At 43.0% G+C, this 20,427-nt stretch overlaps 1 protein-coding gene across 1 annotated transcript in view; it reads right to left on the bottom strand.

The window, feature by feature from the left end:
* SUGCT (succinyl-CoA:glutarate-CoA transferase) overlaps positions 1-20,427 on the bottom strand; it is a gene marked incomplete at both ends in the record, with an annotated part of 986,025 nt that overhangs the window by 513,581 nt on the left and 452,017 nt on the right. Inside the window, one exon of the mRNA XM_080701949.1 lies at positions 17,199-17,296. Within this exon, the coding sequence (XP_080558075.1) occupies positions 17,199-17,296 (98 nt within the window). The remainder of the gene's footprint in view (positions 1-17,198; positions 17,297-20,427) is intronic.

Below are 20,427 nucleotides of genomic sequence, written 5' to 3'. Positions count from 1 at the left end.
TTAACCATAAAGAAAATCACTTCTTTATTACATTGCTGGATTATGTAGAAAATTACTTTTTTCTGCACATTAATTTTTGTACTTAGTTACATGCTAAGATCTATTAGGTGCACATTTTAAAAATTTATTTAAATATTCTATACATTATTTTTCAATACTATGTATTAAGATACTATATATTCAATATCTGTTAATTGCAAATTTTAAACAATTATTTAAATATTATAAATATTATTTTCCAATATATTTTAGTCTAATAAATGTAGCCAATATAAGTAAACAACTTATATTGGTATGTATAGTTAGTATGCATTTAGAGGCCAACTTTATTCTCTCTCCTCTCTTCTATTTTAGATAAAGTCATATTATAATATTAAACAGCAATTATATTTCTAACAATTTCTGGGTTTATACTAGTTTTAAATTACTGTACTTTAGACTATATTTTGATGTATTTGGAATAACTTTGAACCAACCATTCTCTTATTTACGAAACACAATATACATCAATGGCCACCAAAAAGGGCCAACCTCAGAGCCACAAAGATCCAGGCCAGCATTTTCACTTCCTTTATTTTGTTTCCATTCATTAAACTGAACAGTGCAAAAAGACTTAAATAAACTCAGACATTCCAATGTCTGGATTTTTCTTTTTCCAAAGTTAGTAAATGAAAAAAGAAAACCAGTTCACAAAAGAGGAAAGAAAGATCACTAAGGAAGGAAAATGTACATTTATATATTGGAGGATTAAAAGTTGTGTATATATAGATATAGATATAGATATAGATATAGATATGACTCTGTGTGTGTGTGTGAGAGAGAGAGAGAGAGAGAGAGAGAGAGAGAGAGAGAAGAAGAAGAAGAAGAAGAAGAAGAAGAAGAAGAAGAAGAAGAAGAAGAAGAAGAAGAAGAAGAAGAGGAGGAGGAGAGGAGAGAAGAGAGGAGAGAGATGGATTCACTTATTTTCTGTTCCTAACCAGAATTATTCTAAACATAAAATTTATGGATAGAAAAGTGGGAAATAATAAATCATTCTATAAATGCTATGGAAAAGACATTGATAAACCAAGAGATTTCAATTTAAGATTCAATAATTAGCTGTGTGATATTGGGGAAAGCATATTAAGCGAGAACTAAGGTAGGTACAGTATGACAATAGAAGCAGTAAGCAAATTGCCAAAACTACAGTGGATTATCCAGGTGATGATGGCCAGGAGTAGCTGATCAACAAAGAAAGAGATGAAGTCAGCTCTTACTAGAAACATCAGTTCATGCAAGATCAAAGACCCAAGGAAGGACTATGCTAGAAAGCCAAAGCTAAGAAAAGGTAAGCATAGAACACAATCAGGAGCACAAGCAGGCAGGAAACTGGGCAGGAGAGGAATGAGTCAGGGAGTCTGAGGAGTAAACCAGAGTTAGGAGACTAAGTCAGACTACAGATCCTTCATCCAGTTTGTAAGTCTAGAGTGAATTAAGGTCAGCCAGAAAAGTCTCGAAATCTGTACCTACACTCTCCCAAAAGCAAGGCCTTCGGAGAGTTGGCTTGTGGAGTCTCCCATCAGCTTTCAAGGGATCTCTGGCACATGATACTGTTAAATTTAAGTCATTATACTAAGGAAAAGATTACATTTGATGACATCCAAAGTTCGATCCAGCTGCCCAAGTGTTTAGGACTCTAACATTCTATAAATCTAAAAATATATATTCAGTTCCAATGGGGAATCAAGGATATTAAATAAATGTTTTACCCAAGGAAATAGAGTTTACTGGAATCCCTCCCAACACCATCATCCCCTCCCTACACATACATATAAATATCCTACAACCATCACCTAATTCTTTCTACTAAAAGGCAGTGTAGAATGGTTTATAGCCCTTCTAGAAAAAAAATCATTAAGGGGGGACTTGGGGAAAGTGGGATGACATTCCATTTCATCCTGATTCACTTAAAGACATCATATGATTCTCAGTCACAAAGAATTATCTCAACAGAGTGGAAAGAGCCTGGTCACAAAGAGCTTGCTTGGAACTATAGTGGTTCCTTTGCATTCTGTTAGCCAAAGGGATGCTTTCCAGAGGCGTGCTTCTTTCTTTTACCCTGTAGGCTGATTTTATAGTAACAAAACATAGCCACTTAAATCCCTATCCAAATAACTAACATTTAGAAAATGTACTACATAAAATATAGACATTTTACAAGGGACCATCTATTAGCTGATAATGGCAGAGTTGCCAAGGAATGCATAAGAAAACAAATGTGACCCTCACCAAGCATCAGATCCATTTATCCAATATAACCCTGCTACAACGGGTGCCAGATAAACCTTCAAGGATATAATTCACTGTATTATGAGGGGTTGAGGGGAGGTTACAGTAAACTAAATATGCAGGTTGAAGATCTATATAAATCACATGAAATTCAATCTCATAAGATGCTAATAGAAATCAGAAAGAAGGCTAGCAGAAGAGATTTTAAATGTAATTATATGGGATATTAGAACAACAAAAAGTTTCAGAGGGAGAAAAAACTAAGTTTCTCTATGTATATTAAAAACATGTAAACATGGGAGAGTCAGTGGTTGCCAGATTTAGGGAAGGGTAGGAATCATTAGTTAAAGTGGGCTTCCATAGCCTCCCATCCTGGACAGGAGACTCAAGGAAGAACTCTGGGGCTCCTGATCACTCTCAGCTTTTAATTCCATAATTCTTCACCCACCTTAGTCAGCCAGGGCTTTGCCTGTTTGTTTGTTCATTTGTTTGTCTTTTTCTGGGAGTCAAAGCCAGGGGTATTACATCTCTAAGCTCACTCCAGCCCTTATTAATTTTTTTGTGGTACTAGGGTGGAGCGCAGGGGCTTTTCTATCTCCAGGCTATACTCCCAGACCTATTTTATACTTTATTTGGAAATGGGGGTCTCACTAAGTTGCTGACAGCCTCACTAAGTAGCTGAGGCTGGCCTCGAACCTGTGTGATCCTCTTATCTCAGCCTCCTAAGCACTGGGATTTAAAAAATAAAATTTAAATAGGGTCTTGCTAAGTTGCTGAGGCTGGCCTCAAAACTGTCATCCTTGTGTCTCAGCCGCCCAAGTACTGGGATTATATACATTGACACCACATCCAGCTGCCAGTGCTTTGATCATTTCTCTACTGTCTCTACATTAAACCCCACTCTGAGGAAGTGGAATAGCAAAACTTATTTATACTAAAGAGTCAGAGTTCGTCCTTTAACTCTCCTTGTACTGTTAGAAACTTATGAATCAACTTACAGAACCTCAGAACCTCTGAAATCAACCAAATATGTGTGTTATATTCCATGGAATGGAGGTTCCTTCCAGCTCTTCTAAATTACATAGGTAGTCAATGATAAAAATCGATGAAGACTTCTTGCAAATAAGTAAACCTCGAGTAGGAAAGTGATAAAATTCCATTTATTATCAAAATTATTTATTGGTGCACTGTAGTCTTATATCTTAATGGGGTACAAGATGTGTACCCCATACATGCACAAACCACTCATTGAGCTTTTCCCAATTTCCCATCCCATTCCCTCTCCCTCCCTCCTCCTCATGTTTGGCTTAGTGATTGACTTGATATGTTTGTGTTTAATTTTAGAACAGTCCAAATTATGAAAGGCAGCAAAAGGATAGGAAGACGAGGCTGGGAAGGAAGGCAGGAGGAAGAAATGAAATGAACATTTAGGAAAAGAGCAAAGGGGACAGGGAGTAGGGAGAAGAAATAGATAGCTATTAGAAAGTGTTTTTACTAAAAATAAAAAGTAAAAATGGTAGATGTTATTGAACAGAAAGAGTAACTTCAGCAGCTCTCTGGAAATCCAGATATCCATTAAGACTTTGCAAATTTTATCCATGAAAATGACACAAGGAAAAGGCATGGACGTATTAAATAGTTCAAAAATTCTGACTGAAGCTTTGCATGGAAGCTCGTAACACAGCATAGCAACTAGAGGACAAAAAAAAAGTGTTTCACTTTTTATAAAAGGGCAGCCATAGATGCAAAGAATAACTCAAGCAGAGTGTTCACAAGTTCCAATCCATTGCCCACACTGAAGAATAAGTGTCTCTTGAAAGGGAATTTATTATGAGCTATTAAGATCCATTTTTGGCTAAGAAGAAGAAATAGACACTACTAATAGCCTTTATAGAAAAGTAGTATAAAATTAAGTGTATTCCTAAATCCTTTGAGCTATTTTTTAAATTTTCAAAAATTGAACAAAAACCACATGTCCATTTACAAGGCCATACATGCCAACTAAAATCTCATGCTTTAATTTTGCTAGAATTAAATCAAATCAGAATAATTCTAAACAGTTATATAATTTGAATTAGGATTTCTGACTGATAGCTAAATAGAACTTATTAAGTAAATTGTAAAAATGGATTCTTTTAATAATTATAGTTTGGCAGAAAAAAATCCTCAAATACATAAGATTTCTTAATTTAAAAATGAGGTAGAACTTGGGGAACAGGTCATTTCCAATTTTCTCCCCCCATCTGGGCACTGCAGACCTGCAGCATGGTGCTGGCTGCTTTCATGTGTTTAGTCCTCACTCTGATGAAAGACCGTGACATGCATCAGATATATGAGAACCTGAGGCTCAAGGCAATTGGGATTTGCTCAAGACCACAGAGTTAGGCAGTAGAAGACTAGAATCTCCAATTCAAGTTTTCTGACATTCTTCGATCACAAAACAAGCCTTCCTTGTTGGTGTGAAGTCCTCATCTGGCCACTTCTGTTCTCTTTGTTTTGTAGTCCCAGACACTGGGGATCGCCCATCTTTGCCCTTTGGCTAGTTCTTATCTACTTGGATAGCTTTGCCCATCCAAGCAACTAGAGGACAAAATTCATACCCTCACTAATTGAAAGATCATTTCTTTTTGTTTTCTTTCTTCCTCCCCTTCTCTCTTTCTTTCTCTCTCTTTTTTTCTTTCTTCCTTTCTTTCTCTCTTTCTTTCTGTAGTGGTATTGAATCCAGGGGCCTTCTATACTCCCCTGGAACTACACTCCCAGCTCTATTTTATTTTTTATTTTGAAATAAGATCTCAGTTGTGGAGTGCCTAAGTTGCTAAGCCTATTATCCTCTTGTCTCAGTCTCCCAAGTACTGAAATTACCAGCATGTGCCACCATGCCTAGCTTGAAAGAACATTTGAGTACCAGAAACCCAAACAAGCACTAGAAATAAAAATCAAGTAGACATCGTCTCTGCCTTAAGAAATATACTGTCTTATCAAGGGGGAAAGGAAGTGAATAACTGATGGTAGCTGAGTACAAAAGATGCTTTGCTGCAGCAGTGCAGGACAATAGCCAAGCTAAACAGAAGTAGAAAACTTCCTGAAACGTGTGCTTGTTTTAAAGGACTGGTGGGGAGGGACCAGTAGAGACTTCATCATTCTGATGTAAAGCAGTGAGCATGCAGGAAGACATTTGGTTTAAAATATCAGGTCACATGGTAGGGAACAGTAAGAAAGTGTCCGGTTGCTGGAACAATGGTGACAAAGAGGAGGTGCAATTACAAGAAACAGTCTAAATATCATCAGTGAAGCTACAGAGAGTCCCAGGAAGACCTAAGCAGGGAGAGAATAATCTAATTGGCCTAATTGTACCAATATGTCAGTTTTTTATAATTAACATTAAATTAGGCACCTTTGAAATGATAATTCCTCCATCAAGCCAAGAAATGTTCCAGCTTCAACTCTACCATATTCTATACAAATCTATTAAAAATAATTTGATGCCAAATTTTGAAAGTGGTAAGATTAGAAGGTCCTTAATAAGTCCCTGAATTAACTTTAGTACATATGATTATAAAGTCCTAAAATTAGTCATCTAATTTCATAGTGTTTAAATATACTTAACTCTAAAAGTAAGTAAATATAAATAAATATTAAATTATATATCATAAACTTAGTATGAAAAAAATCAAAGAATCCCAAATAATAATTATTCAGTGAATTGTAATTTTACACCATATTAGAGTGTCAGAAAAATGCATCCAAACAGATCTAGGTGCCCTCCCCACCATGTCCCTTCTCCCTGTCTTTCCCTCCCCATGTATGGCTCTGAGATTGGAAGTCGAATTTTTGTCTACATTCACAGCTTTATTTCAACACTTGCATTCTTTATGACTTTGTCCCTCTCCGTTCCCTAGTCCCTCTCAGTTGCTACCCTGGAGTCTCTGTTCATCTATCTGATGATGCCCTTATTTCCAACTCTATCTCTCAAGCTTCCATATATAAAATATACATCTATTCATTTTTGAGACTAACTATACTCACTTAGTATAATGCTCTTAAAGTCTAAACATTTTCTGCAAATAATGAGATCCAACATAATTATTTTAATAATTCATCTATTTAATAAATAAAGCATTTGGCATTGTACTTTAAAGGGCAAATTGGGGTAACCAAGTTTTAGAAATAGATTCACTAGGACTACACTGTCAGACACACTTGCTTTACATGGGTAACATTTCCAAAGTTCAAATTAGTGTCTTTCCAAACGATGCTTTTCCCTTCTCTTGTAATATTTTCTTGCTATGAAATTTTTCTAAGGTCATACTTTCTTCTCTTAAATAACTTTTTTCTTCACCTGCCTAATTTATTTGTCCTTCAAAACATCTGAAGTGGCACTGCCTCTAGGATATCTTCCCTCACTCACCCAGACTGAAGTAGTTACCTCCTCTCCGGTCCCTGCAGCATGGCGTATATAAAGTTACCCTGGCAATTCCTGCAGTGAACTAACTCAGGGATTTACTTGTTTTCCCAATTATACCAACAACCCTTTAAGAGCCCAGACTTCATTTTCATCTCTGTATGTGCAGGACGAGGCTACACAGTCAAAGACCAATAAATGTAAAGAGGGGAAGGGAATAAAATTAATTGCATTTCTATGTTCATCATCATGTTTTTTTTTTTTTACTCTTTTGGGCTTTTATTGGTGCATTATAGTGTCACATCATAATGGAAATCACGTTTACACTAATATACATGCACACGTTCTTGGTGCCCCCTCTCCATGGTTTTTCATTTTTCTTTTTTTCATCCTCATTTCATGTCTCCTATTATTTCTCCCCAGTTACTAGTATATCATCTTTATCTTTTTCAGAACCAACACCCATCATGGTTTTCAGTGTCTCTTGTGGATCTAACTTTGCATTATGCTGATTTGGTGTGTCAGTAGCATAGGTTTAAGTTTCTTCCTCCTTAGCATCATAAAGAAGGGGTTTGCTTTATCAGGCCCTGGATGAGTCTCTATTAATTTCACCTCTTCCATGGTTTAGCAAGGGATTTTTAACATGCTGTAGCTTTACCTAGTTTTCAATGCTAGCAGCTGAGTAAACAGACTTTCTGCAATACTCTGGATAAAATGGTAAACTCAAGGGGAAAGTCTTCCACATTAAAATTAAAAAAAAAAGACTTGCTCACAGGCATAGTTGGGGAATAGCAACACCTGAGAACACTTGAGGGGAACTGTGTATGTTGGCTGTGGAAAACATAGTTGATGACCAAAACAGGCGCTGCCCTTCCGAATGAGGCTGACGCTATCATAGAGCAGCCTCAAACTATACTAAGAGGGACAGAGAAGTGAGGTTAAGTGACAGACATCTCTAATAGGAACTTTCCAAAAATATATGAATCTCATAACACACAAAAAGAACACATGAAGCTGGGAGCAGTGGCATATGATTGTAAGCCCAGTACTTGAGAAGGAGGGCTGTTTTTATTATGCATGGCATTTTTTAATAAAAGTCTTTTGTCTTAAAAATAATAAAATAAAAATATAAAGGGATGGAATTGTAGGTCAGAGGTCCAATGCCCTTGGGTTCAATATCCAGTACCAAAAATAAATGAAAGAAAGAATGAAAGAATGAAAGGAAGGAAGGAAGGAAGAAAGAAAAGGAAAGGAAGGAAGGAAGTTAGTTTAAAAAAAATTAAAGAAATGCTTACCATAGGCAGAGAGGGAAGTACTCAAAAACTGCTCAGGAAAAATACTTGCTAAAAATATTTTGAAACACAAGAGGAAATCCATGTGTCTATTTAGGAGTGGACTTTGTCAAAATCCAAAAATGTTTCAGTCTTCAGTTTTGGATATCAAATTAAGGGTATAGGGTGAGAGTTTGTTGTAATAAATGCAGTGAGTCCATAGTTACTAGAGTTTATTTTTAAAGTAATCTATGCTGCTAATTAATTCTCACAAATCCCTCAGCATTCATACATATATTAAGGCTTTTTCTAAAGTAAAACTATAATCTCAGAAAACTGCATATGAGCATTGAAGAAAAGTGTCTATGACACAATGTTTATGCTCACATGGTAGTATAGCTACTGTTACTAACTACAAATATGCTTTGACTATAGAAGTGAATGGCAAAGAATCCTAGGGAAAAAATTGTAACATATATATCAACATGCTCAAAAGAAAATAATTAAATGACAACAAATGATTAATAGGCACAGCCTGCAGGAGCCATGCTTTAAAAAAGAAGAAAAATAAAGTAGATGACACACACCTGTAATCTCTGTACTTGAGAGGCTAAGACAGGAGGATCAGAGGTTGTAGGCTAGCCTCAGCAATTTAACAAGACCTTGTTTCCAAATAAAAAATGAAGTACGGCTGGAGGTATATCCTAGAGGTAGAAGGGCCCTGGGTTTCAACCTCAATAACACAAACAAAAAGCAAATATATATACCTTTTATATTAAACAATTTATATACCTTTTATATCAAAACAATGTTATTCTAGAAGGGTTAAAAGCAACAATGGCAACAGCAACAGAAAGAAATATCTTATAGAAACTCTGCAAGAGTTACCCCAAGGGAAGTGTAGGGGTTGGGATTTCTGTCCAGTTTTTTTTTTAATTAATTTATTTTTAAATTTGTGCGTTGTAGTCATATATCAATCACATTGGAGTACAAGACTTGAGAGGATATACAAGCACACATCATCCAATTAGCCCTCCTCCAGCCCCCATCCTATTCCCTCCCCCTCCCTCCATCCCACACTTCTTTGGTGATTTACTTTGATACATTTGTTTATGTACCTCCTGCGTTTTAAAGAGGCTCCATCCTCCAGTATTACATACCCTCTGATTGGTCACATTAGTTGCTTTACTATAGGGCCCTTTCTATAGCTCAACCTCTTCCTGTTGCCCTTTTCCTCCTAGTTATTGCTGATTAAGAGAAGCGTCTGATTTATATTTTCTGCGATATTTCTCTGTGCATGCTGCGTTGCAAGTACCGATCCCACTCTTGACGGTCCCAGTAGTGGCCTGGCTACTCAGTGGACTGATCCAGACCTCGCTGGCTCAAGCAGCGGCCTTGCCTCATGGGAGGCCCCAGGTCTAGTCTCGCTAGCCCCTGCACCGGTCTAACCCCTAAGCTGGCTTCGGTCCCGGCCTTGGAGGCCGCAGGAATGGCCTTGCCTCACGGCAGGCTCCAATGCCGGCCTTGCTGGACCCAGCATCGGCCTCACGCCTCGGCAGGCTCCAATCCCGGGCTCAGAGGCCCCAGTACCAGCCTTGCCTCATGGCAGGCTCCGGTACCGGCCTCGCTGGCCCCAGCACCGGCCTAATCCCTCGGCAGGTTCCGTTCCCGGGTTAGGAGGCCCCAGCACTGGCCATGTCTCACGGCAGGCTCCGATGCTGGCCTCGCCTCACGGCTCCGATGCCGGCCTTGCTGGCCCCAGTACCGGTCTAGCCCTTCGGCAGGTTGTTATCCTGGCCTCGGAAGCCCCACTACTGGCCTTGCCTCATGGCAGACTCCGATGCCGGCCTCGCTGGCCCCAGCACTGGCCTAACCCCTCGGCAGGCTCTTATCCTGACCTCTGAGGCCCCAGTACCGGCCTTGCCTCAAGGCAGGCTCCAATCCCGGCCTCGGAGGCCTCAGCACCGGCCTTGCCTCACGGCAGGCTCCAATGCCGGCCTTGCTGGCCCCAGCATCGGCCTTGCCTCAAGGCAGGCTCCGATGCCGGCCTCGCTGGCACCAGCACCGGCCTAACCCCTTGGCAGGCTCCGATCACGGATTTGGAGGCCCCAGTACCGGCCTTGCCTCAAGGCAGGCTCCGATGCCGGCCTCACTGGCCCCAGCACCAGCCTAACCCCTCGGCAGGCTCCGATCCTGGCCTCGGAGGCCCCAACACTGGTAATGCCTCATGGCAGGCTCCGATGCCGGCCTCACTGGCCCCAGCACCGGCCTAACCCCTCGACAGGCTCTTATCTTGGCCTCAGAGGCCCCAGTACCGGCCTTGCCTCAAGGCAGGCTCCGATGCCGGCCTCACTGGCCCCAGCACTGGCCTAACCCCTCGGCAGGCTCCGATCCCGGCCTCAGAGGCCCCAGTACCAGCCTTGCCTCAAGGCAGGCTCCGATGCCGGCCTCGCTGGCCCCAGCACTGGCCTAACCCCTTGGCAGGCTCCGATCCCAGATTTGGAGGCCCCAGCACTGGTCATGCATCAAGGCAGGCTCCGATGCCGGCCTCGCTGGCCCCAGCACCGGCCTAACCCCTCAGCAGGCTCTTATCCTGGCCTCGGAGGCCCCAGTACCAGCCTTGCCTCACGGCAGGCTCCGATGCCGGCCTCGCTGGCCCCAGCACCGGCCTAACCCCTCAGCAGGCTCTTATCCTGGCCTCGGAGGCCCCAGTACCAGCCTTGCCTCACAGCAGGCTCCGATGCCGGCCTCGCTGGCCCCAGCACCGGCCTAACCCCTCGGCAGGCTCCGATCCTGGCCTCGGAGGCCCCAGCACTGGTCATGCCTCAAGGCAGGCTCCGATGCCGGCCTCGCTGGCCCCAGCACTGGCCTAACCCCTCGGCAGGCTCTTATCCTGGCCTCGAGGCCCCAGTACCGGCCTTGCCTCAAGGCAGGCTCCATGGCGGCCTCGCTGGCCCCAGCACTTGCCTAACTTCTTGGCAGGCTCCGATCCCGGATTTGGAGGCCCCAGCACTGGTCATGCATCAAGGCAGGCTGCGATGCCGGCCTCGCTGGCCCCAGCACCGGCCTAACCCCTCAGCAGGCTCTTATCCTGGCCTCGAGGCCCCAGTACCGGCCTTGCCTCACAGCAGGCTCCGATGCCGGCCTCGCTGGCCCCAGCACCGGCCTAACCCCTCGGCAGATTCTTGTACTGGCCTCGGAGGCCCCAGTACCGGCCTTGCCTCACGGCAGGCTCCAATGCTGGCCTCGCTGGCCCCAGCACCGGCCTAACCCCTCGACAGGCTCTTGTCCTGGCCTCGGAGGCCCCAGATATGGTCATGCCTCAAGGCAGGCTCCGATGCCGGCCTCGCTGGCCCCAGCACCGGCCTAACCCCTTGGCAGGCTCCGATCCCGGCCTCGGAGGCCCCAGCACTGGTCATGCCTCAAGGCAGGCTCCGATGCCGGCCTCGCTGGCCCCAGCACCGGCCTAACCCCTCGGCAGGCTCTTATCCTGGCCTCGGAGGCCCCAGTACCGGCCTTGCCTCACGGCAGGCTCCGATGCCAGCCTCGCTGGCCCCAGCACCGGCCTAACCCCACGGCAGGCTCTTATCCTGGCCTCGAGGCCCCAGTACCGGCCTTGCCTCAAGGCAGGCTCCGATGCCGGTCTCACTGGCCCCAGCACCAGCCTAATCCCTCGGCAGGCTCCGATCCCGGCCTCGGAGGCCCCAGCACTGGTCATGCCTCACGGCAGGCTCCGATGCCAGCCTCGCTGGCCCCAGGACCGGACTAACCCCTCGACAGGCTCTTATCCTGGCCTCAGAGGCCCCAGCACTGGTCATGCCTCACAGCAGGCTCCGATGCCGGCCTCGCTGGCCCCAGTACCGGCCTAACCCCTCGGCAGGTTCCGATCCCGGCCTCGGAGGCCCCAGCACTGGTCATGACTCAAGGCAGGCTCCGATGCCGGCCTCACCTGCCCCAGCACCAGCCTAACCCCTCGGCAGGCTATTATCCTGGCCTCGAGGCCCCAGTACCGGCCTTGCCTCATGGCAGGCTCTGATGCCAGCCTCACTGGCCCCAGCACCGGCCTAACCCCTCAGGAGGCTCCGGTCCCGTCCTCGGGGGCCCCAACACTGGCCTTGCCTCACGGCAGGCTCCGATGCAGGCCTTGCTGACCCCAGCACCAGCCTAACCCCTCAGCAAGTTCCGGACCCGACCTCGGAGGCCCTAGCACAAGCCTTGCCTCACAGCAAGCTCCGATGTCGGCCACTGGCCCCGGCGCCCGCCTAACCCCTCAGCAGGTTCCAATCACTGTCTCTGTGGTTATTATTTCAAAGGTTCCAGTTGTAATGTATCAGATCTCTGCCTCCCCGAATATTGGCCACTGGCATTGCCACTGCCTCCACCGTTTCAAATCCTTCCCAGGCTCTTTTTCCACTCTGAATGTTGTCCAGTGTTCCTAAGCATGCGTGATGGTAGCATTCGACATTTGGTGTAATTTCTCCAAAAAAATAAAGTTGGTAAGATCCGGTTTCTGCTTCTCCTGAATACAAGTCTCCACCACCATCACGGAGAACTCTTTCAACACCGCATTTCTCCTTGGTCTCCGCTAAACTCTCTCCTTATATGTGATGTCTGAGATTCTTAACAATATAGAGAAATAGCAGTCCTCTTTCACGGCGAATTTTTCCATAAGTTCCAGTGCATTTAGATAAGTTTTGTCTGCATCTCCAGTGTCCTGGCATCCATAACGGCTTTCTTACCACCTCTCCGATATTTTTCTTTATCTTTTTCTGTTCTGGGCCCGGTTTCTCCAGGGGTCTGGCGTGCTACTCGCAGTTCGGCCTGGGGCCCAGAGTCCCGCGACCCGGGCCCCAGCTGGCGTGCCCTGTGCTCGACCCCCGCCCAGAACCCAGCGTATTACTGGGCCTGGTTTCTCCAGGGGTCTGGCATGCTACTCACAGTTCGGCCTGGGGCCCAGAGTCCCGCGACCCGGGCCCCATCTGGCGTGCCCTGCCCGCGACCCCCGCCCAGAACCCAGCGTCTTACTGGGCCTGGTTTCTCCAGGGGTCTGGCGTGCTACGCGCAGTTCGGCCCAGGGCCCAGGGTCCCGCGACCCGGGTCCCGGCTTTTGTGCGCCGCGCGCGACCCCTGCCCAGAACCCAGCGTCTTACTGGGTCTGGTTTCTCCAGAGGTCTGGGGTGCTACTTGCAGTTCTGCCTGGGGCCCAGAGTCCCGAGACCCGGGCCCCATCTGGCGTGCCCAGCCCGCGACCCCTGCCCAGAACCCAGCGTCTTACTGGGTCCGGTTTCTCCAGGGGTCTGGCGTGCTACGCGCAGTTCGGCCGGGGCCCAGTCCCGCCTCTGTCCAGTTTTTAATGTCACATTCCTAGTGTTCAAAACAGTTCCTGGTTTACAGTAGGTGCTTGATACATATTTGATAAATATGTGAATGAGTTAGCAAGTGCCTGACACTCATGAGGCCTTGCTGACTTCATGTTGCTGGGATACTTTGATCTCAATTAAGTGGAGTTTTTCTTCAAGACTTCAAATAGGAGTTGATGATAAACAAATCCATATATATTTTTTGCAGTACTGGGGATGAACCCAGGGGCATTCTTCCTCTGAGCTACACCCCCAGCCCTATTTTTTTCAGTCTTTTAAATTTTGAAACAGGGTCTCACTGAGTTTCAAAGGGCCTGGCTAAGTAGCTGAGGCTGTCCTCAAACCTGATCCTCCAGTCTGTTTCTCAAATGGTGGAATTACAAGCATGTGCCACCACACCTGGCAGATATGCAAGCATTTTATACTCTCCCACGTCCTTTATTTTACAAGTTTAAGAACTTACTTTAAAAATAAAGGCTAGTAGAACTTTTAGGCACCTACTTTATCATAAAGGCTATCATAACTTTTACAACCTGATCTGCCTGCTACTTCCCTCACACTCCCTGGCCCCATCTTGCTCACCCACCTGCAGAAACTGTCCTCTGGACTTCTCTGTAAACTGTCCACCATGGACCTGTGCCCTTAACTACTTCTCCCAGATGACTGCCCACCCCCCTTTCTCATTTCCTGCAAGACTTTATCAGACAGGTCCTCCTGAGCAATCTAAGTGAGACAGCCAGGCTCACTCCCAACTTCCGGCATTTTTCCTCTCCCTTCTCCACATTATTTTTCACCAGTTTACTTTGTTTCATTCACTTCTCTAGCCCCAATGCTTGCAACACTGCAAACTACATAGTAAGTGCTCAGTAAAAATTTGTTGAGTAAATAAACAAAGACATACTTCAGGAAGGTAATATGGTAAATGGAAAATGTGTGACTTTTTGAGTCCCTTTCTATTTTCTGTGTGCTCGACATTGAGAAGTGAGAATAATTAATAATCATAATACTTCTTATCTGGCCTATAACTGGTATCTACCACATGCTGGTTCCTCTTCTTCCTTTCTGCCTACCTCCTTCTTGTGGTTGAAAGCTGATATAGCTTTGTTGTTGTGAAACAAACTTAAAGTGATTCACAAGTTCTGAAAAGGCTTGAAATGAAAGGATTAACAAGCAAAGCAAGACAGTCATGTTGAGCAAAGCAGAAGCCTGAGTAATGCCATCCTAACTACAGCTGGCACTGATGGTGCTTGTGCTCATAGCTGATGGCTGGATACAATGCACAAGAACACCTGCTTTCCTCAAGGTGTTATCACCTCGTTGGGAACCTAGATAGAGATATTAGAGGGTGGCTTTATGGAAATAAAGAACTGGCTTTGTCAGGCATGGCTATGTTTCAGAATAATGCTAATTCTGGGAAGCAATCCAGGGAGGAAACAAAAGAAACCAAATGGGACAGTGGCTGGAGCAGGGGCTTTCTACTGAAGAGGATTATGAGGAAACGTGGGCAGGAAAGCTGATGTCAGGCTGTGGAAGACCCTGGGTGTCCGACTGAAGAGACACAATTTAATCCTGTAATTCATGAAAAGCCTCTCAAGATTTTGAATAATAAAAAGAATAAAAGCATATAATGAAAACGATAAATTTCAAAGCACTTGCAGATTTCTGAAAGTCAAGCACTGAACAGTACTAACAAATCCAGTGAGAACATGATGAGGTAATAAATTGACATGATCTTCCCTGGTCATTGCTGTTTGATCCACCATGGAGAAGAGGCTTGGAGAACCACAAATCATAAGAAAGCATCTAAAAAGTCAACACACTAGCAAAAGAGAACATGATCCCTGGCCGCCAAGCCTCTGAGGGCTGTAACAGTAGACTTAGTTTTAACAGCTCCTCTGATGATGTGCCCTCCCTATGGAATGTCTTCTCTTCAGACTAACCCCATTCTCTTCCTTGTAGTGTGATTCCTTATTCTCTCTTGAGTGTCATAAAAATACAATGTCACTATGGGTTCAAAAATGCTAAAATTCCTACTTCTGTGTATGTAAAAGTAGAAAGGTGACAGATTATTTAATTCATCCCAAAGAAGAAAACCAAAAATTAACTGTTTATATCCTGCTACAAGTCTTCACACAATAGAATTCTATACCAGACTTTAGTAAAAAATAAAACTTTTAAGGCATAGAAAACCAATGACTTAATTCTGTGGTTCTTGAAGTTACCAAAGTGCTGGCAACTAAATAAAACGATGCTTGTATCTGCCTATGTTTTATATTTTTCTTGGTATCTGCTCTTCTCAGAGCATGGACAGAATTTACTTAGACTATCAAAGAGCTTTTGATAAGTTTCTCACAAGTGGCTATTATTGAAACATCGTAACCATGGTGTGAAAGAAAAAAAATCATATAAATGAATTAAATGAATTAAAAATGCGTGAGAGGCAAAGAAGCACATAGCTGAAATAATTGGACAATTCTCATGCAGAGAAAGGTTAATCATTGAGGTCTCTTGAGCTTTGCAGTCAAATCAGAGTTATATTTAACTATGATCAGGAAAGGGGCCACGTGATTTTTATTCTCCCATTCTGTGAGTATCGGTCTCCCACACAGAGTTCCCATTGATATGAAGAACATTTGGCACATGAAGGAGATACAGACGGTATAAAGAAGTGTTTAAAATCCAGAAAGAGAAAATAGTTAAGTGAATATTGACTCAGAATTTCATGTAGACATGCCCAAACATGAAGGAACAGAAATAAACATAATGTTGGAGAATTTTATTTTCTAAGAACTTTAATATACAATACATATAAATATATGGGCCTCTTCAGAAGATTCAGTGTGCTATTTGAACAAAAGTGTCTAATTTATTGGTATAATAAGAGCAAACTTTCGCCGGGCGTGGTGGCACACACTCGTAATCCCCGCGCTTGGGAGGCTGAGACAGCAGGATCATGCAGGTTCAAAGCCAGCCTCAGCTACTTACTGAGGCTCTCAGAAACTGAGACCCTGTTTCCAAATAAAATATAAAATAGCTCTGGGAGTGCAGCCCAGAGGCAGAAAGCCCCTGGGTTCCATCACCAGTACCACACAAACACACACAAAAATAATAATAAGAGCAAATTTTCAATATGGAAGAATAGCTCATATGGGCATTTAGATTCACAAAACCCATAAAAACTATTTCTACAGATTTAGAAGTTTAGAACAAACAAAAGTTAAACCGATATGAAAAAGTATGAATTATTACTTTGGGGGGTTCTTTTTCCATTTATTTTTTATCTTTTTTTTCTTTTTAAGGTTAAAAATTATTGGTCTAGGTTTTACAAAAGCATAACCTGACATAAATAGATAATTTAGAAATCAAACAGTCTAATTAATTTACATTAATCTTTAATGACCTATAACAATCCAACATTTTCCAATTACCCAGAATCATCATCATGATTCACACAAAGGACTCAGAAAGCCAATAAACTCTTGAATTCCTTTCCATCTGCTTTGGTTTCCTTCTCTGAAAAGTTGTAATACCTCACAAGAGTTAAATAAGATAATGTATCTAGGGCATTTTGACAAAGTAAAGGTAAAAGAAATGATAAAGTATTAAAAATAATGGTAAAGTATTGTGATTATTATTGTTATTACTATGAACAACATAATCAAGTCAATTGTGACTTTCTTATAGTATTATACTAATAATAAATTACTATTAATAAAACATTAAGTGCTTTCAAATGATTTTGAGCAAAATTAAAACACAGCTTTAAAATATATTTTCAGCAACTAATTTTGAGAAATGGACAAGAATTGTAAATTGATCTAAATAAGCTACAAAACACCAAATAAATGCTTATCACATAATAAATCTTAAATGTATAGGTACTAGATCCAAGCTTACCGTGCAGATAATATTTTAATAAGCTCTTTTCTATTCTGTACCCGAAGATGGTTGGTTTTATACTTGGGATCATCAATCAACTCAGGCAAATTCAAGATCTAAAAGGGAAAAATAATTTTAAAATATAATTCAAGTCCTAGTGGGTCCTAGCATTCGGGGCTTATTACTTCCTTTCTAAGACCATTCCTTTTAGTATTTATACTTCAAAACAAGGGGATATTGAGGAAACATCATGCAATTAGGATGGATCATGCTGGTGAATGTGTTTTCGTTTATGAGAGGATTTTACTACATTTATGTATATATGCTTACACATGGGAACACAGAAAAGGAGCTATTGGACCTCCGTGATGTCTTTTAAAGTAGATGAGAATATAGGAGACAGGTTATCATGTCCCCATTTAAAATGACTTATCTAGTGGAAGTATGCAGAGAGAAACAAAATCAGATAAAACAGACCTAGATTTACAAACCAATATTGTATTTGCCTGTACTCATATGAAACCCACAATAAATATATGATCAATATATATCTTATAGGTATATCCACTTATTTGTTCCATATGTAAATAAAATAATATTATCTGTTTCAAAAGCCTTATCCAGGATGTTGTACAAGGCACTAAAATAATGGGAAAATACACACAAATGCTAACTAACCATTAAAACAGGGTCAGAGATTTTCTTCCTAGGAGTGTCCCTATTTTTCTTTAGTTTGCCTCCCTGAAGGAATACCAACTAGAAATATTTTTATATATTTCCTTCTTTGCTGCTCCTCACTAATGAAAACTCTATCTTGCAAATCACTTTGGACTTTCTGCAATTTTAACAAAACCATAATGAAAGTACCAAGTGGATTTAGAATGGAAAAGATGTTTTGAGAAGAACGTGGAGGCAGTGTTTGGCAGTTGTGTTGGAAAGTCAGAGGAGCATTGTGGGCTAGAGGCAAGCCATGTGACCCACACAAAGCTTCACTGCCTTTATTAATGTATTTGCTTTCAATGTAAACATTTAATGGTTTCATTTGCTTCCCACAGTTTAAATAAAATCAATCCATTAATCATCTTACAAAGGAGAGAAAAGTGAAGAAGATTCCCCAGAGCAACGAGATCATCTCAATGGTATAATTTCTCTTTTACATGTTCTACTTACTTGTTTTCTTTTAGGAATAATAAAGGCAGAATTACTCTCCCAGATTTTAAAAAGTGGCACCACATACAGTTCCCTTTCTAGAAACCTTCCTGTCACCACACTTGATCACAGAACTAGTCCCCAGGCTTGTTCAGCAGTCAGAAACTCTCACTCCCTAAAAGTGTGTAAGTCATTTCAAGATAAAACAAGTGCCTTCACAAATACAGGTGAAATTTATAAGTCTGGCCTCACTGAGAACACACCATCAGCTACATTAAAAAAAAGGGCAGAGAGAGTACACTCATGGGGGACTAGATGTCTGTGTTCTCTTTATTTGACTTAGATTTCTTTTCTCTTTTAAAGTTGGTATGAGACAGTGGTCAAAGTAATTATTTTTCCAGCTTCAGCTATGCCAGCTAATATCCAAAACCATTTCTGGAAAGACAGCTTCACAAGCTGTGATCAGAACTATTCTTTAGGAGCTTGGAAAACACTGATGAATGGGATAAAATAAAACTGTATATTAAAGTGTCTGGGATACCTAACACTAACTAAATGTGAGCTACTGCAAGTAGAAACTAATTCTCTTAAAAGAATCTGTTGTAAATCTGAGTTTTCTCAATTTCTCAGCAAATACAGGCAACCCAGTCGCCCCTCTGCCAGTTCAAATCCTAGACCAGTTATTAAACAAAGATTTGTAGCAAACATTTTTCTGAGATGACAATAATTGGTTCATTGTTAATACCGTCCCACTCCGGCTTTCTTTTGATGAATATTTACACCTTTGCTTTGTTTTCTTTTACAATCTTATTTAACTTATGATATCATTATATTTGAAGTGAATTTATTGTATACAGCATAAAGTTGACTCGTAAAAAGAAATAGAATATCTTTCTTTTAACTGGTCTGCTTAGAACATTCAAAATAATGTTAGTGGTGATATTTTATTAATAAATAATAAAATTATTGTTATTATTGATAATAGCATTTGTAGGTTATAATTTAGCTCTATATTATTTTTCTCTGTTCTTCTGTTTTTCTTTTCTTGACTTTTATGAAATTAATTGAAAAGTTTAGCATTAAATTTATTTATTTTTATTTTGTTACTGTTTGTTTACAAATGTTTAATGATTGTTTTAGGAATTACTATGTATAAACATACATTTTCACAATGTGTTTAGAATCACTATTTTACAAGTTCAATTGAAACATAGAAAACTTACAACATTATAAGTCTAATCATCCTTCCTGGTGTTTGTATGGCTACATACATTAAAAATTCTATTAGAAAGTATATATAGCCCAGTAAGACGCTGGGTTCTGGGCTGGGGTCGCGGGCTGGGCACGCCAGATGGGGCCCGGGTCGCGGGACTCTGGGCCCCAGGCAGAACTGCGAGTAGCACGCCAGATCCCTGGAGAAACCAGGCCCAGTAAGACGCTGGGTTCTGGGCAGGGGTCGCGCGCGGCGCACAAAAGCCGGGGCCTGGGTCGCGGGACCCTGGGCCCCGGGCCGAACTGCGCGTAGCACGCCAGACCCCTGGAGAAACCAGGCCCAGTAAGACGCTGGGTTCTGGGCGGGGGTCGCGGGCGGGGCACGCCTAATGGGGCCCGGGTCGCGGGACTCTGGGCCCCTGCCGAACTGCGCGTAGCATGCCAGACCCCTGGAGAAACCGGACCCAGTAAGACGCTGGGTTCTGGGCGGGGGTCGCGGGCTGGGCACGCCAGATGGGGCCCGGGTCGCGGGACTCTGGGCCCCAGACCGAACTGCGCATAGCACGCCAGACCCCTGGAGAAACCAGGCCAAGTAAGACGCTGGGTTCTGGGCTGGGGTCGCGGGCTGGGCACGCCAGATGGGGCCCGGGTCGCGGGACTCTGGGCCCCAGGCAGAACTGCGAGTAGCACGCCAGATCCCTGGAGAAACCAGGCCCAGTAAGACGCTGGGTTCTGGGCAGGGGTCGCGCGCGGCGCACAAAAGCCGGGGCCTGGGTCGCGGGACCCTGGGCCCCGGGCCGAACTGCGCGTAGCACGCCAGACCCCTGGAGAAACCAGGCCCAGTAAGACGCTGGGTTCTGGGCGGGGGTCGCGGGCGGGGCACGCC

This window comes from Muscardinus avellanarius (assembly GCF_963383645.1).
Source record: "Muscardinus avellanarius genome assembly, chromosome: 9".
Classification (NCBI taxonomy): domain Eukaryota; kingdom Metazoa; phylum Chordata; class Mammalia; order Rodentia; family Gliridae; genus Muscardinus; species Muscardinus avellanarius.
The sequence above is the reverse complement of the archived record's forward strand: the minus strand, read 5'-3'. Positions and strand labels throughout refer to the sequence as shown.